This window comes from Phanerochaete carnosa (assembly GCF_000300595.1).
Source record: "Phanerochaete carnosa HHB-10118-sp unplaced genomic scaffold PHACAscaffold_1, whole genome shotgun sequence".
In the NCBI taxonomy this organism is placed as follows: domain Eukaryota; kingdom Fungi; phylum Basidiomycota; class Agaricomycetes; order Polyporales; family Phanerochaetaceae; genus Phanerochaete; species Phanerochaete carnosa.
The window spans coordinates 5,495,400-5,519,633 of NW_006767628.1; the positions used below are offsets into that span (position 1 = coordinate 5,495,400).

Genomic DNA, 24,234 nt, shown 5'->3' on the forward strand with positions numbered 1-24,234 from the left:
GTGCCGACCCAGAGCTTATTATCTGGCCTCAGAGGAGTGAGCATCTCTCGCTTTCGCCGAGAGCGGTGCCGGAGGTCATATTTCTCTCCACGGATCAACGTCCAACTTCAAACCTCGTGGACTGGAGCCTCTCACAAAATACGTATACACAGTCCGGTCTCTGCGAACATCTCCCGAAAGAGAGGGAACGAGACCAACGGGATATAAGCTTGGGTGATAGTCGCAGCACGCGTCTGCTTTAGCATAAAGCAAGCATTGATAAAACCTTCTGACAGGTCAAATGAGCACAAGTCAAGTAATCACGTAGTTACGGCACAAGTATCTGTATTTTCCATACATTGGCCAGCCAGTCAAGTTCCCTACCCATTCGTAGCCTCTTCAACGTCTTCATCTTCCAGGTCTGGTGGATCGAAGTCCTCATCCTCACCGTACAGGCTGCGAGTCATAGTAGTGGAGTTAGGAGGGATAATGTCATGAATATTACATAGTCCGGATGGTTCTCCCAGATTTCATAGTATTCTTTTACTTTCTATCCACCTCCGTATATTTGTAGGATATTCTAGATATTGAGTCTGACATGTATATAAGGAGCTCGTACTGCTCAATAACAAGCCAGACTCGAGCTGGTCTTTCCTCACTCACATTCCTCTCGTCTGTCTCCTCAGCACTGTCATAGCTCAGTCCAGTTGGATTGTTAGTTGCTGACATTAGCTCGAGTCTCCACCAACTGCCCTACGACGATCCTCGTCACTCCCACACCAACCATCACCTATCTCCACACGACGATCCACCCTATACGCACATCCGACTCTCACCCTAACTCCTAACCCTATCGCATTCTATCGCATCAAGACCCAGACCCCTGGAACCCTTCTCCGTGCACTTGCACAAACTTTTACCACATCACATCTCCAAAGTCACCTCTGTAATCACTAGCCCTTAGGCGGCTAGACAGAGCTCCGTCCAATTAGAATCGTACCCTGCCCTACCATAGGCGGCGTTACACACTTTGCAGCAGGCAAGCGGATATTCCTGAGTACGACGTGGCAACCGGTTGCGGCCGGGCGTCGGAAAAGCGATAACAGTTAGATCGACGATACCTTTCTGAGCATCGGACCGAAGAGAAGCAATTGCTCTTTGGGCTGTTATATTATCTCTAGAACTGTATTAGGATAGCGTTTTAGTTCTTTTTCGGAAATTTCCATCTTTGGCAAATTCTACCCCTGATCTGGTCGTTACAACACGATTAGTCCCAGGGTTTGCTGCAACCAGCTCCACAGACCTGACACCCTATGACCACGCCTTCTTGCAATTGTAGAGGACATACACACCGAGAGCTAGAAGGAAGATCTATCTACATACGCGGTGACAACGTACGGTACTGCGCACAACAGCCATGCCCGCATTCTCCGGATAATAGCAATCATTGTCCTCGGTGTAGGGAAGGACTACGCGGAGAACTACTACAAAGAGTTTCCACAGGAGCACCTTCAGAAATCCCTCGCAACTCCACAACCTGTAGCATCTAGTTCGGAACCCAGAACCAGACGAGATACCCTTGAATCAGTCACCGATCATCTACGCTCAATCGCCCTCGGAGAAGCCAAAGCACCACCAGAGGGCCCACCAAACCCCGTAGAAGAAGCGATAGAAGATTCGGAACCCTCAAACCCACCTTCCCGACGTTCTCCCACCCCACCTTCATCTCCATCAGATCCCAGCGCGATGGCCGAGAACCAAGACAGTGCCGCGCTCCTTAATGGAAGCGCGATGAAGCCAGACGCCTTCGATGGCACAAAATCCAAGTACATTGCTTGGAAAACCCAAATGAAACTCTATGTAGTTATGCAGAGGAAGCGGCTACCAGAGCAGTTCGACAGAGTTCTTATGATTCTGTCTTACATGAAAGGGGGACACGCGGGCAAATATGTCGCTACATTCATGAAGAAGTACGACGCGGACGAAAATTCCGTAATACAGACCACAAAAACACTGTGGGAAGACCTAGACAGGCACTTCTTAATCGATGAGCAAGCTGAAGCATACGATCGGCTCCAGGCAATGCAGATGGGGACATTATCAGTGCAAGAGTTTTTCTCAAAGTTCGAGTTATGCGCCTTCCAGGCGAATATACACGACTTCGAAGCACATTTCCAGGAGCTCAAGTCGCTCCTGGAAAAAGCACTCCAGGCCGATATCATTCGGCTTCTGTATAACTCTTCGGAGGAACTCCCCACCACATACGCGCTCTATAAGCTACGGGTCGCGTGCATTGACCTGAATCAGCAGCAGTACCATCGGCGAAACCCACAGTCCCAGCGGCAAGGACAATTTCAGCCTCGACAGCAGCAGGCACAAAGTGCGCCACGAGCACAGGCTAACGTAGCCGCACCAACTGCAAGCGTCCCGGTCCAGATACATCGCGATGGGACAGGCATCACATTCGGCGGCAGAGGTCAGCCAATGGAGCTAGACCAGGCACGACACTTGGGCCTTTGCTTCTGATGCGGAGAAAAGGGGCATCTTTCGCGCAATTGCCCTAATCGGCAACAAGCTCAACAAGTACGAGCTGCAGAAACCCCGGCAGTTCCCATTACCAATGCATTCACACCGCTCGCATCACTCAATGAAGCTCCTGCCGCAACGGCAGAACCATTTGACTGGAAAACGGCAATTCGCGAAGAAATTCGCGTGGCCATGAAGGGTCTTGCAAGCGGTCAGCCGGGTGCGTAGCCGAGTTGACCAAAAAGAATTTCACGAACTATCTGTGTTCTTGGTTTGGAGTTCCCATGTACATACAAAAGAAAGGGGCGTCCGCAGAGCGGCGCGGAGAGGCTCAACCCTCTTGCTTAATTCCCCCCAATAAAAAATTGTCCTCTACTCCAGAATCACAGACCGAATCTACGCAGTGGCAACGCCACACTCTTTGGACGGCGGCTTAGATCCGCCAGTGGATAATCAACAAAGAAGCCGCAGCGCTTACATTGTTGACTGAATGGATACACTCAAAGAAGAGTGTTGACGCCTCAGAAGCCTGCATGAGCCAAATCAGGCAGATGAAAGAAGAAGAAGCAATAGACTTCTTGAACGAACTGAGAAAGCAGCCTCGATTTATTCGAGGGAGGAAGGGAACTCAGATGGACGTCCCAATAGTGGTTACTACCCTGGACACGCAACAACGCCTATCAGTCAAGGCGCTATTAGACACAGGATGCACCAGATCATCTATTAATGTGCAGTTTGTCCGCGATAACAACATCGCTACAAAGAAACTGCCATCACCGATTCCTGTCTACAACGCGGACGGTACACATAATACTGGCGGCGCTATTACCAACTTTGTTGAGCTAAGGGTAGAAATTCAGGATCACGTTGAACGGCTCCCTTTCGCCGTTACCAACCTAGGAAAGACTCCGATCTTCCTCGGATACGAGTGGCTCCAGATTCACAATCCATCTATCGATTGGCAGGAACAAATCATTAAGTTTGATCGGTGCCCGGTTACCTGCAAATACACTGCCCGGTTAATTGATATTGATTCCGATCACGAAGAACCCAGCGATTTGGAGGCTCGCCTAGAAGAAGGGGATAGAATCTTTATCCTAGACCACGAAACCTACTTTGCTACGGGAGCAGCATGTATTCGCACTACGGCCACCGATCTAGCCATTAAGGAAAGTCTGAAACACGAGGCTAAGATGTTTGAAAACACCGTCCCAAGTCACTATCACGACTACTCCGATGTGTTTAGCAAAGAAGACTTTGATTCCTTACTGCAAAGACGACCCTGGGACCACACAATAGAACTTACACCAGGCGCGCAACCGATCAACTGCAAAGTTTACCCGATCTCTGTAAATGAACAAAAAGAACTTGATGAGTTCATAGAAGAGAACCTCTGAACCAGAAGAATCCGACCATCAAAATCCCCGTGGGCTTCTCCATTCTTCTTTGTCAAGAAAAAAGATGGACGACTTCGACCCGTACAAGACTATCGAAAGCTGAATGAGCTTACAATTAAAAACTGCTACCCACTTTCCTTGATACAAGAACTAGTGGACAAGCTGAAGCAGGCGCGGTATTTTATGAAACTAGACGTCCGATGGGGATACAACAACATCCGCATCAAAGAAGGAGACGAAGAGAAGGCAGCGTTCCTAACAAATCAAGGACTATTCGAACCACTCGTCATGTTTTTTGGCCTTACCAATTCCCCGGCTACATTCCAAACCATGATGAATGATATATTCCGAGATCTCATCAGTCAAGGACACGTGGTAGTCTATCTAGACGATATCATGATCTTCACTCAAGATTTAAAAGAACACTGTCGGATCACGCGGCAAGTTCTTCAGATCTTAAGAGAACACAAACTTTATCTGAAACCAGAAAAGTGCGAGTTCAAGAAGTCAGAAATAGAATATCTTGGCATGATAGTAGGAAAGGGGGTTGTACGCATGGACCCAGTCAAAATAGAAGGGGTAGTCAACTGGCCAAGACCTGAATGCAAACGCGACATTCAAGCATTTCTCGGCTTTACCAACTTCTACCGAAGGTTCATCTGAGACTACGGCAAAGTAGCAAAGCCGCTCAGTTCACTAACGGGTAACACTACCTTTGAATGGACCATAGAACAAGAAGTAGCATTCACAAGTCTAAAGAACGCTCTATGCACAGCACCAGTACTGGCTATACCCAATGACAACAATCCCTACCGAGTGGAATGTGATGCGTCGGACTTTGCCGTAGGATCAGAGTTAGCCCAGAAACAAGACGGCAAATGTAAGCCCGTCACTTATCTGTCCAAAGCCATGACAGCTACCGAAAGAAATTACGAGATTTACGATAAGGAACTTCTCGCAATCATGACTAGTCTTGATGAATGGTGTCAGTACCTCATGGGCGCCGTACATCCGTTTGAAATATGGACGGATCACAAGAACCTAGAATACTTCCGAAAGCTGCAGAAACTCAATCGGCGTCAGGCCCGATGGGTAACGGAATTGACCAAATATCAATACTTGTTGCATCACAAACCCGGGAAAACTAATGGCAAGGCGGACGGACTGTCCTGGCAAAAGTGACACAATGCAGGGAAAGAGGACAATTCTGATATCGTACAATTAAAACCTAAACATTTTCGTGCTTTAGTTTGTAGTACTATATTTAGTTTAGAAGGAATCGACCAGGACTGGGTCGCGGAAATTAAAAAATACAAAAAGAACCAAGATTCACTAGTTACCGTAGCTCTACAGAACAAGGACAAAGACTGGAACGAAGATAGTACTGGACTCGTGACGTGGAAGAACCGTATTTACGTACCAGTAAATAGGAAACTCCGTGAGCAGATCATCACTCATCACCATGATACTCCGTTGGCCGGACACCCCGGTCAATACAAAACACACGAAATGGTCACACGCAACTATTGGTGGCTTAGAATTCGAGAAGACATTCGGAAATACGTTGCTGGATGTGAGAAGTGCCAGAAAACCAAGGTTCACACAACACGACCCACCGGACTTCTATTTCCGAACGAAATTCCTTCACGACCCTGAGAAGTAATCTCCGTGGACAAGATAGGCGTATTACCCAATTTGTTTGGGTACAATGCCATCCTCGTAATAGTCTGCATGTACTCCAAGCAGATAATCGCGATACCTAGCACTATTGAGCTTAACGCTGAAAAATGGGCAAAGGCACTTCGAGATAACGTAATCGCACATCATGGATTACCCCGAAAGATCATTAGTGACAAAGGAACTGAATTCAAGAATCCATTCATCTCTGAATTATATCAATCTCTCGGAATCGAAGCCAACCCGTCAACCGCGTATCACTCCCAGACAGATGGACAAACGGAACGCATCAATCGCAAGATAGAACAATACCTTCAACTATTCATCAACTACCGACAGGCCGATTGGGCCGAATGGCTGCCTCTCGCAGCATTTTTGTACAACAACAAGGTTCACTCATCCACCGGATATACCCCCTTCTTTGTCAATAAAGGGTATCACCCTTACGAAGGAACTTAACCGGTACGGGAAGGACTAAACGAAAATGTCCAACAGTTTGTTGATCGAATGAGTCGAGTGCGTGAAGATACCAGTGCGGCTATAGGATTAGCACAGAAATCTATGAAACAATTCTACGATAGAAAAAGGAAGGACGGACCAGAGTACAAGGTCGGGGATAAAGTTTGGCTAGAGGAAGTAAATATTCGAACTGACAGACCAATGAAAAAGCTTGACGATAAGCGATACGGACCTTTCAAGGTCAAATGCAAAGTTGGCGCCTCTGCTTACGAATTGGAACTTCCCCGTCAATGGAAACAACACCCCGTGTTCAACGAGAGTCTCCTTAGTCCTTTCAAAGAACCTGTATACCCCTCGCAGTGACGCGAACCAATAGTCTCCGACCTTGTAAATGGCAAAGAAGAATGGAAAGTCAAAGATATCCTTGACTCCCGCCGTGATCGAAATGGGAATCTTGAGTATCAGGTGCTCTGGAAGAATAGCCCCCACGGTGATCGCCGTTCCTGGGAATCACGAGCAAACTTGACCAATTGTCAAGAACTCCTTCAGGAATTCCATGCGAGACGTTCCGATAAACCCGCGCCTATGACAATTCGAATCCCCCCCCTATTAACACGACCCGTTCACATACTCACGCGTGATACCACTCTTTTGGTACAAAGGATGGGCGGAATTCTTCCAAAACAAGGATCCGAAGAAGCTGCTGGCCTTGACCTCTACGCAGCTGAGAGCGTTAGAATACCAGCATGAGATCGCAAGATTGTTAGTACCGGCATAGCAATGCGTGCCCCTTACGGAACCTACGCGCGAATCACGCCACGGAGCGGATTAGCAGTCAAAGGGATAGACATTGGTGCTGGGGTCATAGACCGAGATTATACCGGAGAAGTACGCGTGGTGATGATCAATACCACTAATCAACCTTTTCAGGTACACGCCGGTGATCAAATCGCGCAAGTCATCACGGAACGCATTGCATCATGCGATATCGAGGAGGTTTCCAGTTTGTCAGAGACTCAGCGTGGTAAAGAAGGTTTTGGTTCTACTGGAAAATAATCGTGAGGACACAATTCTAGACGGGGGGGGGTAATGTCATGAATATTACATAGTCCGGATGGTTCTCCCGGATTCCACAGTATTCTTTTACTTTCTATCCACCTCTGTATATTTGTAGGATAATCTAGATATTGAGTCTGACATGTATATAAGGAGCTCGTACTGCTCAATAACAAGCCAGACTCGAGCTGGTCTTTCCTCACTCACATTCCTCTCGTCTGTCTCCTCAGCACTGTCATAGCTCAGTCCAGTTGGATTGTTAGTTGCTGACAGATAACAAGCCAGTCGCGATGCACGTCTCCACCCTGATCCTGCAGTTCCTGCTACCGATTCCGGCTGACTATCTCACCCTTCCAAGCCCACATCAGGCGCAAGGACTGCCCCCAACGATACACGGCGAGGTCCCTGTCGCGCAGTGTCGTCGACATGCTAAGATAGCCACTTGCCCGGTATGCTGCCACAAACTGCTCGAACGTCAGCTCCGGTGAAACTAGTGTTGCCGCGGATTCGGATTCTATCCGGATAGAATCCGATCCGGCCTGATGGGTCGCCAATCCGTTCAATCCAGATGGGCGCGGATTCAAGCCGGATAACTCGTTGCAGTCCACTCAGAGAATGCCGACTCAGACGCCATCCATCAATTCTAGTTTGACGTGGTCACACAAGACTGCACGAGAACGCATCGCGTCCATGGTTAGTGTTCCTCGTGTTTCGATTTATTGCCTGTGGCTGTGTTTTCCCCTTTCACTTCCGTCATCTCCTGAGGTTGTTGCTAGAGTAACATGATAGATCAATATATTTATTTGAAAAAATCACACAAGACCCAATTACTGCACGAGCTATTGCCCAGGGACCAGGGCAGCCGGTGTGTTTTTTTCAACTTGAAACAACAAGTGACTCAAGCCACACTTCACAGGTCAATAATCTGGCTCCCGAGTGTGAAGTACATAGCACACTCTGCGCATTTTTTCTCTCTGACACCCAGGTATAATACATCGGGTGCAGCTGTGTCAAACAAGCCCACCGGTTCTCTTTCTCAGCCTTAAATTCATGCTATGAGCCAGTCCCAACATCGAGAAGACTCCACTAGTTGCTCCCATCCATCCGTGACTTCCTATTGGCACCACCCAGCCTATCCGCATCTATACACCTGCCCCTATGGCTCACCAGCCTTTCCGTTGCTTCAATCTACTGGCCCACATCTTCACAGTCAGCCTTCTCCTTCTGTTTCAGCTGCACTGACGCCTCAGAACCCTGGGCCGGCTGCCTCTGTGCCAGCCCAGTCGCCTTCGCAGCCAGTACAAGCACCAAAGTGGAAACGCGGATGCAATGAGGGCGGAGCACCGTCATCAAAGCACTCTCAAGCCAATGCCACATTGTTGTCTGATGTGCTGGGACCTCTTGTACCAGGAGTTGGCCCCTGCATCTTGCCTCCCACTGAGCCCAGCAACACTGACTCAACACCACTGACAGCTTCGCAAAAATCCAATGTGGATTTTTGCTCACTGCTAGCAGCCAGCAACATGTCGGAGAACTCGACACTTGCATCCGATGTCTGGTTTCACGTCCTACTGGCGCAGACGAAAGGCGCACCAGCCAATTTCACTGATGGCGTCAGATACAATGACACCGATGTTGAGGCTCCTGCACCAGACTCTACGCCATCAAAGCGTCGCCCAACGTCTTTTTATGTGAGGTGTCGCCTTTGTCCGTAAGTGGCCACTATTTATTTGTCTTCTTTGTGTAGTCACATTTATCTTGAGCCAGGACGAAGTGGAGAGTATGGAAGAACAGTGATGGGATCACTGGAAATGTGTGTCGCCATCTGAAGAAGGACCACGCGCAGAACTATTGGTCAGTGGTGACCAAGGAGAAGCTCAAAGGATGGGATGTACCTGCAAACAATTCCTTGCTGTTGGAAAAGGCTCGCGAACCCTTCAGCCTGACAGAATTTCACAACAAACTTGTTCACTTTGTGGTGGTTAATGATCAGGTAAGTTGCTCATTTCTTCTCCTCAGAAATTATGCTGACTACGCTTGCATTGAAACCACAGTCCATCAATGTTGTCGAGTGCCCAGAGTTCCGGGATCTCATTGTCTACGCAAGTGATCACCTAGAGGACATGGACATCCCACATCGCACCATGCTCACAGACCTCATTAAGGAGCATTGTGCAGTGGACTTTGGCGCGGTTGTCGAAGAGCTGAAGGTACAAACTTCAGTGCTTGGATTTGTTTTACTGTGCACTTTGTGCTGACAGTCCTTTAAGGTCAGCGAGGGCCGCATTTCGTATACATCTGACCTTTGGAGTAATCTCAAGCTCCTTGGCTTTATGGCAATTACAGCACACTATATGGCAAAGGACGAGAATGGACACCTCATGATATGTTCTCGGCTGATCGCATTTCGAGCAGTGCCTGTGAATCACACTGGCATAAATCTTGCCGGAATATTCTATGGTATACTCAAGGATTATGGCATTCTGCACAAAGTTTGAAGCTTCACTGTCTACCAAAGATTAATTTATTCACACTGATGGTAAATCAGTCAAATTACGCTTGACAATGCGTCTAACAATGACACCATGATGTGTGAGCTTGCGTGGCTCCTCAGACAAGATGGGATACCATTTGATCCCATTGGAAACTGGGTCCAGTGAGAAAGTTGCATCTTTGGGTATTTTCTAAACTCTGACTGCTTTGTTTGTCACAGATGCTTTCCGCACATTATCAATATTGCTGTTAAGGCTGGACTCAAAATGCTGACAAAGGTACAGAACAATCAGCACAGCAAAGATGCAAGTCATGACGATGATAGTGACTATGACAGTGACGATGATCTTGACAACGACGGTGCTATGGACGCTACATCCAATGCAGCGCTTCAGGCTGATCCTGCATATCTGTCTGCCTTGCAAAAGGATCCTGTGACTCGCTGCCATGCATTAGTACGTGTTTGCCGAGCATCTTGGCAGTGCCGCAGAGATCTTTGCCAGGCTATTGCTCTCTCAATGGCAGCAAAGTGGGCACTGATTGCTGTTGCAGCTGAGTCATTGGACTCTTCAACCTCTGGCCCCAAGCCGAAAGAGCTCCTTCGAGATGTGGACACGCGCTGGTCAGCGCTGTTTATGATGATTGATCGCGCTCTCGAGCTATGAGGTTCGTATTTCTCTCCTTTCAATTATGCAAAACCTCACCTTTGTTCCCAATTGGATATTACTTATTCAGGCAGTCAAAGCATTTTTAAATGCGCAGAAGCAGAATGATATTCGCAAAAGTGCCCTCAATGAGATGGAGCTGTGAGTCCTCCATGATATCTGTAGGTTTCTACATGTATTTCACTGCATCCAGCAGCTTCTCTCGTATGAGAAGACACCAACCCTCCCACTCTCAATACCCATGTACGAGAGCTTACTAGAGGCATTGCATGCTCTGCGTAGTAAGCTCTGTACTCTCGAGCACGCAATCAATGTGTCAATCGGCCGGCTGCACAAATATCTGAGCATTGCACGGAAAAGTAAAGCATATGCTCTTGCAATGGGTGAGTGCCATATTTTTTATTAATGGAAAATTTGTCATACTAAGCCTTTTTTTCAGTTTTACACCCTGGCTTCAAATTTACCTGGATAGACGAGCACTGGACAGCCAAGGAAGCTGCAGATGCCCGGCGCTGGCTTCGGGAAGTGGTGTGTAGATTCCCTTGTTGCACACGCACATTAAACTTACTCCTGGGTGTATTACTTATAGATGCTCGAATATCGGCGAGGGATTTATTCTCTACAGTCCAATCTGCCCCCCAACAGCCTGTCTTCCCACCGTCTCAGAGTTTCACAGCTCGCTCACAGGCTCACGGTGTAGGCCGCATCCGCGCACTGCTCTGAGAACTCTCTGATGAGTCTGTAAGCACCCCGGCTACAGCTCAAAGGAGCAGTACACAGCCCGAGGCGGCCACCATCAAACCAGATGTTGATGATAGTCACATTCTGGAGGCAGATTATGCCCGTGCCATTGAGGAAGAGGCAACCCGGTACAAGAAGGAGGGTGTTCTCCCTGACACTGAAACAGGGCCAGACTTTGATATCTGTCACACCTGGCAGGTACGTCACTGCAGTGCATTATCTTACTGTTACTCACTACATCACAGGTCAATCAATATCGCTTTCCTCTGATCTATCGCGTTGCACTGGATATCCTGCCCATACAAGCTTCTGCTGTCCCGTGCGAGCGCGTCTTCTCATCGAGCAAGGAGACAGACACTCTCCGAAGGACTAATATGTCCCCCGAAGTGACGGAAAGGCTTCAAATTCTGAAGCATCTGTATCTGCAGCAGTGCGGTGAGAAGCTAGGTTTTTCACGCGGCAGGCTAGCTTTTGAGGGCAATCTGGCACCAGCAGTCTCAGTAGAACAGATAGATAAAATGGTCGCAGACAGCCATGTGGACAAGCTAAAGAGGCTAAGTAATGAGACTGAGTCCTAATAATTTCCTAATACATCTGTTACGCCATCTTCACTTGAGCCTCCCCAGTTCCCGTCCGCTCTGCATTCAGTTGCCTACCGTATATAGTGTCCTTGTCAGCTTTCCCACAACCTGCCAGATTATCTGGTGGCCAACTCATCGTTATCCGCCACGTGCGGATAATGCCGGTTTTTGGACCTGTCCAACTCATGGCTCATTCGCGGCAACACTAGGTGAGACTACCTCCAGGGTGCGCGTGTCGTATTCCCACACGAGTAGAAGATCGCCCGTGGTGAATAGCAAATACCGATCATCCTTTATAAGCGGCACAAGTGATCCTATGCAGTGGTAGGCATACTCCATATGCCAACCAATATCCATCATGCCGTCAGGGATCTTAGGGATCAAGTTTTTCCAGCTGAACCAGCTGAGGACTTCCTGGTCGTTCTCTGGAATATCGGGTTCTTCCCATTGCTGGGGCACTGGATCAGGCTGCCTTGCCTTCCATTGTGCACAGAGAGCGTCAGCATACTCCTGAGGCAGTATCAGAGGTCCCAAGTATGGGAATGGGGGTGCAAACGTAGCTGGAATCATTGTCTGTGCATGTGTCAGAGGAGGGCTTTATGCAGAAGAAAATAGCTGCTCACTTCAGGTACAACCTCAACTTCATGCCTTCTATCATCGTAAGGTATAGGAAAGGCCTCAAAACACCCCTCAAGTGAAGCATTACACAATGCGCTCAAGTTGAAGATAGCGAGCTTGCCACATGCGTTGCTGAACACCACAAGTCCAAGAGCCTCGTCATAGTCGTAGACACCGGCAGCGTACATTGCTGGTAAGGCAGGATGTTCAAGTTGATATTCAGTTGATGTGTGAGGTCTCTCAGCTGACAGACCCTCTGGTAGAATACCGAAACCAACTGGTTTCATAGTATGGGCCGCTTTGATAAGCCAAGCAAAAATAATCTGTGGTATTGGTATATGCAAAGAGGCTGTCCTGGCCATCAATGCATACACAGAGCTTTGACTGTTCAGATGCAGTCGATGAAGTAAACATTGCTTGTGCCCAGCCGATAGAACAGCCAAGCAAAATGGAACAAAGATGTTCACACGTTGCAGAGCTTTCAGAGAGCTTGTGCAATTTATACAGCTCGAGCTTTCAGGCAGTAACAACGGCGACTAGGCCACTATCAATGGCCATTGCCATGGCGCCGCCCTGCAGCACATCAGAGCCTTGCCAATCAATGCTGCAAATACACTCATGTCGCTGCTAGGGGCCCTGCAGAGGTTTACCACTTCACGGGTGTGCCAGTCAAGAATACTTGCTATACTCTGTTCCTGATGAAGAGAGAAGCCGATGGATGGCCTGCGTAAGCACCGTACATGCGAGACATCGTTCTTGAACCTTTTAAGGCAGACAAAAATCAGCCGTTGATCGTTCGAAATATGCAAAGATAGAATCTCAATGATAGTTTGGCTAGGAAGGGAGTGTCAGATGAAGAAAAAATTAGAGTAGCATATGGCCTCACAATGCAGCTCGAAGCTCCAGAACAATTATCGATTGATTGTCCTGCACCTTAAACAGCCCAGTCACCACAGGTCCTTCGAGAGAAGCTTGGGCTACAATTTCAGGAGGCCTCTTGGAGCGATAGAACGGCTGGAGTGACCAGAGGCAGATAATGCTTGTTACCTGGTTTGAACATGTGACAAGAACCCACTGCTCCAGGACCAGCCTGACCCAAGTCACTGAGTGTGTTTGGTTGAACGTGACCATAGCAGGCGAACGACCCTCTGTATCCATGAGTAAGGCTTGGCGGAGTCGAAGAATGTAGAGAGCGAGGGACTCAGTTTGGCCGCTCGAGAGTAGACCCAGTGAGCGGCAGTAATATGGAATGGTGAGGCCTTCAGAGACGACATCATATTCTAGTATAATCAACCAGAGCTGTTTCAAATGAGACGCTTGTTTGAAAGCCTTACATATCTCTGGGGTAGGTTCAGACTTGGCCAGACTGATGATATTCGCTAGAACACGTACTTGGTGTAAACTGAGGATATCCTGCATGGTGAGGTAGCAGAAGCACAGGAATAAGACATCTTCAGGAAGCTCCTGAAAGATAGAGATGCGGAGAGACATTTGGTGGGTATCCTGTGCAACTCCCTCAGTAAAGTGATACAAACCACTTAGGCTGTTTAAGCCGCTTACAATCATGCATACTTTGCATGCAATATCTTGATGCAGGTCACGTTGTAGATACGAAACAAACAGGTGAAGAGACATGTGGAGTATATTGAAGCTCATGGTGGAGCTCAATTGAAAGTCTGACAAGATCCGACAAGGTTCGCTGCGAGTGTATCCCAGTGTCTCTATCTAGTGCCCGCAATGTTTTCAAGTTCTGAAAATTTGTCGGAGGGTGTCTATCATTTTTGTAACTTTACCATACGGAGCTTCCAGCTCAAATATATCTAGGAGGGCTCTCACAGCTATTTGATACAGTACTCAAGTGCTGTCAATGCTACAATGTGACAGACAGTGGCAGGATGACTGTTTCCGGGTCTCCTACGAGCGTCTGTGTATTCCAGATAGTCTATCGCAGGTTTGAAGGATCTCTCTTATTAACCCACAATGTTCAACTGATCTGCACCTACTGCTCTGATTGTTTATGGTACAGTGTGCAAAGTAGTACAACACATGTGTGAGAGGCTCAAGAAGCTGCGCTTGGCTAGGCGCTAGTACTGCAGTCGCGCCAATATTGTCATCCTGCCACAAATGTGTGTAGACAGCGCCACGAGTAGCCCCGGCAAAACCTACTCATGCAAAGCTCTGAGCCATGTACATGTGCCAAGCGAGAACTAAAGGTAAGTGAACTATGCTTCGGTACCTCTCGAAATGGCTGAGTAACTTGCTGCAATAGCGCGATCGTGACCGCCGCAGTGGAGTGACTTGGACGAACAGCTGTATCCTTGATGGCTCTAAAGTCAAAGTTTGGAACAACTCTAGACTGAGAGACTATTGATGACTGTAGCATGGGAGCCACACTTCCGATTGCTTCAGATCCCGGCTCTTTGTCAGTCTCAATTTGCGGCACCTCTTCTGAAGTTCAAGAAGTTGGCCATCGAGCCCAGTCCAGCATTGTAAGCCGCTCATGGACGGGACTAGCTAGTTTTTGTGGTCATTCTTCAACGTCTTCTAAGCTATCCCACTTGCAATGCCGCAGTACGTTCATTGCAATTCCGCCGTTGATTTGCATTAAATGACTAACCTCTTTCTTAGCAGGATGCCGCCCCCAGCAATCTATCCAATATCAAACAATCCTTTCAATTTTCTTGAAGCAGGACTTCAAGTCATGATGTCTGTGCTCACTGCCAATGGCAAAGATGTTGACATTGCCCGCGTCTTCAGCTGGAATGGGGAAGACGTTTGTAGGCCTTAGCTTTGCTACAACTATGACGCTTATTCTTTGAATCCCACCTAGGCCAAGAACTACATTGACCGGATCCTTGCAAACTCCCTGAAAGCAATTGTACAGAGCTCCGACCATGTCCAGCGCTATAAGTGAATACAGCAAGTTGTAGAGGCCATTATTAAGCCATGCATGTGAGCTAAATAAAAGTAGCCATTAACTTGTACTACTTGCTCACTTGATGAATAGCAGGTGCGGTATACCATACAGGACCTGCAGAGATGGGTCCCTGTTTACTTTGCCTGTTTGGGAGGTAGTGGGGAAGAAGGCTATTCTGACAGACTATTATAGCAGTTTGGGTACGCCCTGCTTTTACTGGTTTATTACATTTATTCATGGTTGTCACTGTACTGCAGGTTATTTGGTCCCAACTGTGGAGTCCACTGTGCACAACCATCCCAGCGACAGCGAGTTTCACCAAAAGCTGGCCATTGTGTTTACGAGATTGTGCTAGGTCTCATGACGAACCTTCTTCCAGCCGCAACAAGCAGATGTTTCTTATGCCCCATCAAAGGCCTGCGTCGTGTACGGCAACATAGGAGATGGCATTCTGTGTACGCAATTTGATGGAAGTTATGCTTGTTCAATCTCAGCTCCCCTCCCCTCTGCAGAGATAGAGCAGTTCTCATACCAGAATATCACTCAATGTCAGAGAAGCAAAGTACTTCAAGACAACATCAACAGCTTCAGGGTACTCGCCAAGGGAGAGGGCTCAAATCAGCACCGGGAGGATTCACATGGGGCAATTGCATGGAAGGAATACCTTTTGTGATGTGTGTTTTAATCCTTGTCACTACATGCCTCCTTTTCACTCATTCCTGCGATGTTAGTCATGTTCCAAATGGCAGCACACCGCTGTTCGGTATCTGTGTGAATGTGCAGATGATCGGTAGGGTTGGGCAGTACAAAGACCTGCCTCCACGGTACAAAAGAAAAGCATGTCCTTCTTGCCATGCTGTTGTTGACTGTGCCCATCAAACTTACAACAATGACACAGACAACTCATAGTAATTCCGACGTTAATCTCTTATGTGCATATCATTATAGTATCTATGGCATCATTTCGCCAATGACTCTGCTGCCTATGCGATCATCTAGAGTGCCCCTCTGCGCAATCTCAAAGCGAACACTTGACAAAGGGTGTATAGCGGCCCATTGGTATCAGTGAAGAGATACTAGGATGCCAACTGGCCTGCTAATACACAAGGTGAACATTTTGGCATTGGACGAGCTGCCGGTATGGGATGCTGTAAGATATGCTGATTGAAATATGCAGGGTCAATGAGGGATGGTCTAAAACAATCAATAGCCATAATAGGCATGCATACAATCGCTGCCTGAGGCCGACAACCTGTCAGTGACCAACAGCCAAGAACTGTAACAAGTGTCGACATGCAACAGCCAGATGACTGAAGACCTGGTTTTGCATCTGCAAAGGATCATGATATACCCTGTAGATAGAGTCATAGAGCAAGGTGCGCTGATCTTTGTCTGCCTGTGAAAGTGTTAGCACATTGCATTGAACCACAGTTCGGTGTACGCATGTTAGGCAAGATGCTTGCGATCAGCTAGCTCTCGGTGGCCGACAAAGCGAGGTCAACAATCACTGCCTGCCGACCACTGGAAGCGCATAAACAATATCTGAATAGACAGCATCTCAAGGATTGCGCACACGTCCAGATCAGTCTCTAAAGCTGGTAAGCGAGGATAGGGCATACTATGCTGGGCACAGTAGGTGCAGAGTTCCCAAAGTTTTCAAGTGTGTGCTGCAGCCACAGCAGGTTATAGCCTTGTCCAAGATACATGTACTAGTTGGGATCATAGCTGAACGATCAGTGGCCTGGTCTCATGGCAAGTAAGCGAGAGCTCACCTGTTGTTTAGAAACTTGTTAGCACTGGACTTCGTGCCAGCTGATACGAAGCGCAGAGCAGATCGACCTAGAGGATGGAGTGAGTGAAGCCGATGGCAGCTCCATGGTCCAGCTGAATTGTGATCTGAATTTATGCTCACAAAAAGTATGTTGCTTGAGAAATGAGAAGCATGTCTGTTGGCCAAAGTTTGCAAGTGACCGCCGAGGAGCAACTCGGAAACAATGAGCCACCTAATATCTGTTGGATTTTGGGCTCGTGCGCTCACACGCACATGTCTCGGGATGACTCAGATTCCTATTGGACAGTATTTTATTAGATAGCGTGTTTGTTATTTTGTTCCTGACTCACCAGTTGCTAAGGCACCTGCCGCTTTCCTTATTTACTCGCTTTTCCCTGTTGTGCATGCTCAGAGACTTCCCTTCTTCTGAGTGTGCGTATATCCTCTCATTATGGACACTGTAGGATACTGACTGTATTGCAGTACGGACTGAGCATCCGTTCTGCTAGATAAATACATCATAGAGACTTCCCTTCTTCTGAGCTACAGACTGAGCGTCCATTCTGCTAGCCTCAAGTGCGCCCAACAGTCGAAGCCGGGCCCTGCATGTGAGAAACTCACTACGAAGAGTTTTTAGAATATCCTCCTCATAGTCAAACACATTCTAGTAGACATGAAACCTATAGCAGTTGGTGGTGAGCTCGACGGCTTTCCCCCTGTCCGCAAAGTATGTATACACTCAGCTTCGAGCTGAAAGACACACAAGAGGGGACGCACTTCATGTGCGAGACAATCATCTCTTGCCCCTCTACTTTACCGGTAGCTTCAAGGCAATGTTCCACTGTCCAGTTATCAAAACTAGTAGAGGAAAGAAATTAGCTTGTAAGATGCTCAATACTCCAGCTGCTATCAGCAACTTTGAGCTCCTGTTGTAAGAAGACGGGTGCCCATTGACCAGATGACTTGATGATGCAAAGCCACGATAGGAGGGAGATGACAATGGATGGAGTAGGGCAAACAGCTGACTAGCTATAGAGCAAAGCCCAGTGGGTAACCTGGTGTGATAGAACACATTTGTTGTATCTCGTGAGCAGTTGCATGGGTGCAGAAATTGAGGCTCAAACTAACGTGCGAGCTTGTATGCTCGAACATGCTACAGAGGCGCAACCTCATGTAGCTTCAGAATAGTGAGCTCTTGAGGTAAGGTGAGAGAGACTAAGGAAAGTTGCTGATGCGGCATGTATAGTCACCTGCCAGCAACTGCATCTGGTTTGTCAACCACCAATGTTCGGGATCGGATAGACCTGTGTAACGAGAGGACCGTCCAGGCATGCCATTTACTGGGCTCACTGGTCAACCAGTGTTTGACATCTGAGAACGACGCACTAGACTTTCAAATTCAGCAGGATTGGCAGCAGTATTACATAATATTAGGCAAAGAGTCGGAGTGCCTGACACGCGCCCGAATCGGTCGCTCTCGGAGCAACTTGAAGCATGCAGAGGCCTGTCACGGGCAGCAGCGACCGCTGCAGAGAACGGCTAGTGCAATTTTGAACATCATAGTGACCCAGGCAGGGCGGGGTTTGTACCTTGCAACACTGAGAATTCTTGGTGTCTTGGCAAGAAGGTGCCAGAGGTATCGATGCCATGTGGTCGCCCACTGACACTGTCTTCTTTGGAGTTGCCAGTACTTGAGACAAATTCAAGCCACATAATTGAAGATCATCCACAGCAGACCGTTAAATGGCAAGCTTTGAACAAGGGCGAAGGCTGGTGCCTGTCACCTGCCAGCCATAATGCTGTAAAACATTAGAAGAACCCGTGACTCGGTGTCAACCTGGTTGTGGTGAGCTGCTTTTTGAGGCGAATTTTCTCATGAGCAAGTAACCCATTCTCTGAACTTGTAGTGTAAGTATATGGTGGTACTGCGAAGGCCAGCAGTCTGACTCCATGAAGTAACCATCACAACAGCGGTCCTGACTAACGTTGTCTCGCTTGGCTCTATTGTCGTTTGCGACATTCAACGTACAATTTCTCCAATGCCTGCTGATGTCTATCCATATAGCCAATGGGAATGAGTCTACGTCGGAATTTCATGTCTCCAAGCCATCACTATTCGCTCGACAGTTTCAAAAATATCTGTCGGGGTGATATATAAAATAATCTCCTGCTACTCAGCTGCTTTCGTAGGGCTTAGTATCCCTTCGACAATCTCACTAACATGAAATCCGCCACCTACCTTGCTACTCTTATAGCTGTCCCCCCCGCATACGTCAATGCTCAGGCCCAGGAGTGGGAACAGTGTGGTGGTATTGGGTGGGGTAAGCATCAAATGTTGTTTGCTTGGAGGCCTATCTTAATATTCAAAATCAGCCAGGGCGACAACCTGTATTTCCGGAACAGCCTGCACAGTCTTGAACCCCTACTACTCGCAATGTTTGCCAGGCACTGCGACCACTGTTATGTCACCTCCGCCTTCGACAACGGTTTTGTCCCTCATATCATCTGCTCCGTCCACTGGACCCACAGGCACCAGTTCTATGACGTGCTCTGTCGCCTCTACTATCTCTGGCTTCAATAATGTGGAGCTTCCGAACTCCTTCATCTTCAACGATGGCACACCCGTGCAGACAAAGGATGACTTCACCTGCCGCCAGCAGCAGATCAGCGCGCTCATCCAGGGCTATGAGGCCAGTGCCCTTCAGAGTCCGCCTCAGTCTATTAGCACGTCGTTCTCAAAGAGCGGCTTCACTGGCACACTCAGTATCACTGTCACCAACACCGGGCAGTCTATCAGCTTCACACCGACCATTTCCTTCCTGAGTGGCACTCCCCCGGCCAATGGCTGGCCGCTGGTCATTGCTTTCGAAGGCAGTAGTATCCCCATTCCTGCAGGAGTACATTCGTCTATCTTTACGCTGCTGAGTTCATTACTGACGTCTGTCACAGACTGCCACCTTGACCTACTCAAACAGCGACATGGCCCAGCAAACAGACACCACAAGCAGAGGCAAAGGTCTCTTTCCCAACCTCTATGACTCCAGTGCCACCACCAGCGCTATGACCGCCTGGGCCTGAGATGTCAGCCGCATCATTGACGCGCTCAAACAGACCCCATCTGCCCAGATCAACATGCAGCGCCTCGCGGTTACGGGCTGCTCGCACGATGGCAAGAGTGCACTGATGGCAGGTGCGCTAAAACTGCGTATTGCGCTTACCATCCTACAGGAGTCAGGCTCTGGTGGGGACACGTGTTGGTGGCTGAGCAAGTATGAGAGCGACATGGGAAACAACGTGCAAACAGCAACGGAGATCGTGACGGAGAACGTCTGGTTCAGCACAAACTTTGCCAACTACGTGAACAACCTGCCCGTGCTCCCATATGACTACCACATGCTCATGGGCCTTGTCGCACCGCGCGCTCTGGTCTCGTTTGAGAACACGGACTACGACTAGCTCTTGCCCATGAGTGCCTGGGGTTGTGTCACCGCCGCCCACACAATTTTTTCTGCACTTGGCATCCCAGACAATTATGGTTTCGCGCAAATCGGTGGGCATGCACACTGCGCATGGCTGTCTTCGCTCATGCCAAACCTCAACGCGTTCTTCAACAAGTTTCTGCTCGACCAGGACATTGATACGAGCGTGTTCTTGACCAACAATCAATTTGGCAGAGCGCAGTGGATGCAGTCGAATTGGATCAATTGGACCACACCCACCTTGACTTAGGAGAAGGGGACATGTAGTATATTATGGACAGTCTACATGTACATTTACGGTGTATGCATAGTACATTTATACCGAAGTCGGTATCAGTATTATAAATCTATGTCCGGGTGCCTACAAACTCCCTTGAAACATGATGGACATATGCTATATTGAAGACGAGATGCTTACAGAATATATACAAACCAAAAGCCATTCTGCACTTGTAAAGCAGCCTCGGCGTCCTTCGCCAGCTTCAGACCACTACAGGTCACATTGATGCCTACTTCGACCGCTCACTCAATGTCAACACGGGCTGAGCATGAATGAGGTAGGCGTCATGGAGAGGGCGATGCAGCCAAGGAGGGTCGATGTCCAGGGCAAATCAGGGGTGGGAGCTGTGAGGGGTACTGCTGAATTTGACTTTCATACATGAATCACTAGTTCGTACTGTCACTCTTGGAACTTGTGCATCTACTGACGGTCAGGTAAGTAAACGGTAGCTGGTAGTACGCTTGGATCATAAACCCAAGCACGACCCGGCCACTACCAAAAAGCTAGCTAATATCTCAGATAATTTGATGTAGCAACATTCAGCGGCAACCTTTATTGCTCTTTTTCCAGTCACGTGCATGTGCAAAGGCAGTATTTTGTGACCTTGCCTGAGCTTGAAGATTCAGTGGGAGCTGGTGAAGTTCTTTGTAAACAAGCCTCGTCATTACTGTGTGCTCGCTACTTACTTTAGCCAATGTGTCCTTTATATCTTTTTCCATAGCTATGCTTGCATTCGGCATGGTTGAAACCTTGCTGATTACTCCTGCGTTATGAGGGCACTCACTGTCGAATCCATAGGGGTGATTCGTGTGGCAAGAATAACAATACTCCTGTGATCCACGATCTGACTCCTGAAGCATCTTCTCCACAAATGAGAGAGGCAGTGAGACTGGTAAGATCTCGAGACGGTTGGCTAAGACTGTCTGCCAAGTCGAAGCATTGGGCACGTGTGTAGAGACAATTGCTGCAACTGTGCTGCGTGACAGGTGCTGGAACTCCAGGAGAGCCTGGTATACTGATGCAGGTGCTTCTTCCATCTCGGGCACATAGGTGTCATGTACGCCTTGCAGGACTGCATGCATCGCTGTCTCCTTTGCTTCCTCCACCCATTTGTTGAGCCCAGCCAGCAGTTCCGTCTCAGCACTCTTCATCATCTGCTGCCTGGCTGCAGCCGCCACCTGCTGCATTCCGAGCCTCCTTGTGCCATCGGATACTCTAACGAGTTTGCGCAGGTCCTGCGAGGTGAAATATAGCATCGGGTAGCAAAAGTTTAGTACGGCCCGCAGAGTATTGCTATCCAAACCAACAGGTATTTCTTGCTTCTCTCCATCACTTGTGCCACCTGTGGTACTTCTCTCGAGGAGTTTCTCAGCGTACCCAACTTGAAGCACCACAGAGTGCACTGGGAAAGCTTCGCCATCGATAGAGCAGAGGACACAGTCTGCATCCAAAGTCATACAAGCAGATCGCGGTTTCCGCAACGAGAGATGTGGGAAGGTCCGCATAGGAGGGATTGTGAATTTAGTGAGCTCTGCGCCACGGAGATATTGCAAGAGTCAGAAATAGGTTGCAGAGGACATGGTGGACATCTCGGGGATATAGGTACCACTAGCGAAGGTGGACGTGAAAGTGTCAGACTTATCCGTGAGGAACTTTGTCCAGGTCTTCCATGCCTTGGCCACCAATACTGCTTCCTCTTCAAGCTGCAGTCGACAAGCCACTGCGAAGCTCTGCAGCGGCTTCTGGGTTATGAAGTCGCGGAGTGTAACTTTGAGCAGATCAGCGGCAACCTCCATCTGATATGTCATAGCTGCTTCCAATACTTTCTCCAGAAGTGTCCAGTCAGTTATTTTCAGCTGACTGACAGGATAGCAAAGGCGCATGAGGGTTTCAAAGGTGATGCAGTCTTCAGAGACATCAATGTGGTCCAGCTCTGTAGACACCTCCTTCGGGGGCTGAGCGAGAGAGAACATGTCCTCAAAAAAAGGCAACGCTATGATCAGAATCACTTTGACAAGATAGAAGTTGACGTGATCAAAGGTCGATATAATGATGTCTGTGGGTTTCTTTCTGTCAAATGGAGACGGTGCACACGCATTGGTACCAGGATTGAATGTTTGTGTCTTACTCGACATTGTATGAGAATGGTGCAGGTAGAAGTTGTGCCGAAAGTCGGTGGACAGCTGGATGCTAGATGAGCGCAAGCCAGATCTCAGTAACCATGCCTGCATCACGTCAGTATCTTATCGCACCACGTGTCTGGCTGGCCAAAGTGGTTGAAGAGGATTACTGTAGAGCTATAATCTTAGAGACAAAGATTCAAAACTGATATTAAAGCGTTGCGGGGTATATTAGCATATAATAGCTTTACGTAGTGACTAGACTGTGTGCATATATTGAGGTATGGCCATGCTCACTGTCACACAGTAAGCACTGAGACATTTTCCTTTCTTCGTATTGTCTACTATTTATTGCAGCCATGGACTCCCGTGCCTCTACGGATGCTAGTAGACAGGTGTACATTACCCTACGTTGGTAGCACTTTAAATACAGGAACACAAAAAAAAGACTAAACTGTGTGCGTTGAAGTGAATGCGCAGAGCAATAGGCCACGTCGGAATAGGCATTTAATTCCCGCGCCTCACTTTGGGACGCTGGACTACCTGCAAGGTAAATGCTCTACATTTAGGCTTCTCCTTGACGGGATACCGGACGGACGCGGGGGCGCCTGTGATTGGATGTCTCGAGACACCCGATCACGTCACGTAAGTGGCCCTCCCCCGCGACACCTCGAGCGCCGGCCACGTCACCCTCGGCCCAGCGCTGCCGACGTCGCCGAGGGTCACCGCGGTCACCGTCACGTCGCGCGGCCGTTCGTGGGACGTGATCGCGCGCGCCGTGACCCTTCGTGGCGCCATCACGGTCACTGCGGCGCTACCCCAAGCGGCCTGGGCGGTCGGGCGCCGCTGCTTGGCTGTGCGAGGCGATTGACCGGGGCGGGTTGTTGCCCCTGCGGTTTCCTTCGCACCCCCACCTGGCGCGCCGCCCCAGAGACCTCGCGGGACCTCCCAGCGACCGAGCCGACCGCTTTCCGTGTGAAAACGCGCCCGACCGCCGCCGAGAACGCGCGCGCGGCCCTGTTTGAGGTGCCCTCCCGCCCTTTCCGCGCCCCTGTCCGCTCTCCCGCGTGCCGCGCACCCCCGGTGACACCCAGAGGACGTCGAGAGAGCCCCGAGGTGCGTCCTCCTTTGCCTCCTTCACCTCCGGCACCTGTTTGGCTGCTTGCTGACCGAGTTTCTGGCTCTTTTTCCCTAGCTTTTTGCTGCCGGTGAGCAAGATGCCGGCTCCACCGAGCCACATCACGGCTCAGAGCCTCAAGAGTGCCAAGGGCGAGGTGCTCAAGAGCTGGATCATTGCTGCCAATGAGGCAGCTGGTGTCACGAACTACAAGAGCAAGACGTACCTGTCCAGGACAGGCACCATCAACGAGCTGCGAGCGAAGCTGGCCGAACACTACAACATTGATCTTGATGCGCCACCACCTGATGCTGCGCAGCCCTCGTCAGACCTCACTGAGGGTCCTGAGTCTGCCGTG

General features: G+C 48.9%; 6 protein-coding genes across 6 annotated transcripts; 3 read left to right on the forward strand and 3 right to left on the reverse strand.

Moving 5' to 3' along the window:
- Nucleotides 1-9,208: 9,208 nt before the first annotated feature.
- Nucleotides 9,209-9,451, forward strand: PHACADRAFT_65406 (uncharacterized protein; the record flags this gene model as incomplete). Its single annotated transcript, XM_007391140.1, has 2 exons — nucleotides 9,209-9,304; nucleotides 9,365-9,451. Coding segments are annotated over 2 exons (183 nt in total), but the record flags the coding sequence as incomplete, so codon positions are not given.
- A 2,306-nt stretch (nucleotides 9,452-11,757) lies between these two features.
- PHACADRAFT_190997 (uncharacterized protein) lies at nucleotides 11,758-12,380 on the reverse strand (the record flags this gene model as incomplete). The annotated part of the gene is made up of 2 exons (XM_007391141.1): nucleotides 11,758-12,147; nucleotides 12,198-12,380. The coding sequence occupies 2 exons, from the start codon at nucleotides 12,378-12,380 to the stop codon at nucleotides 11,758-11,760; spliced, it is 573 nt and encodes a 190-aa protein (XP_007391203.1).
- Nucleotides 12,381-12,728: 348 nt separating this feature from the next.
- On the reverse strand, nucleotides 12,729-13,611 carry PHACADRAFT_83649 (uncharacterized protein; the record flags this gene model as incomplete). Its single annotated transcript, XM_007391142.1, has 2 exons — nucleotides 12,729-13,026; nucleotides 13,079-13,611. The coding sequence occupies 2 exons, from the start codon at nucleotides 13,609-13,611 to the stop codon at nucleotides 12,729-12,731; spliced, it is 831 nt and encodes a 276-aa protein (XP_007391204.1).
- Nucleotides 13,612-19,101: 5,490 nt separating this feature from the next.
- Nucleotides 19,102-20,609, forward strand: PHACADRAFT_157044 (carbohydrate esterase family 15 protein; the record flags this gene model as incomplete). The annotated part of the gene is made up of 5 exons (XM_007391143.1): nucleotides 19,102-19,201; nucleotides 19,254-19,777; nucleotides 19,830-19,923; nucleotides 19,960-20,306; nucleotides 20,337-20,609. 5 exons carry the CDS (start codon nucleotides 19,102-19,104, stop codon nucleotides 20,607-20,609), a joined length of 1,338 nt encoding a protein of 445 aa, XP_007391205.1.
- Nucleotides 20,610-22,309: 1,700 nt separating this feature from the next.
- PHACADRAFT_80111 (uncharacterized protein) lies at nucleotides 22,310-22,696 on the reverse strand (the record flags this gene model as incomplete). Its single annotated transcript, XM_007391144.1, has 1 exon — nucleotides 22,310-22,696. A coding segment is annotated over one exon (387 nt), but the record flags the coding sequence as incomplete, so codon positions are not given.
- A 1,280-nt stretch (nucleotides 22,697-23,976) lies between these two features.
- On the forward strand, nucleotides 23,977-24,217 carry PHACADRAFT_191001 (uncharacterized protein; the record flags this gene model as incomplete). Its single annotated transcript, XM_007391145.1, has 1 exon — nucleotides 23,977-24,217. A coding segment is annotated over one exon (241 nt), but the record flags the coding sequence as incomplete, so codon positions are not given.
- Nucleotides 24,218-24,234: the final 17 nt, after the last annotated feature.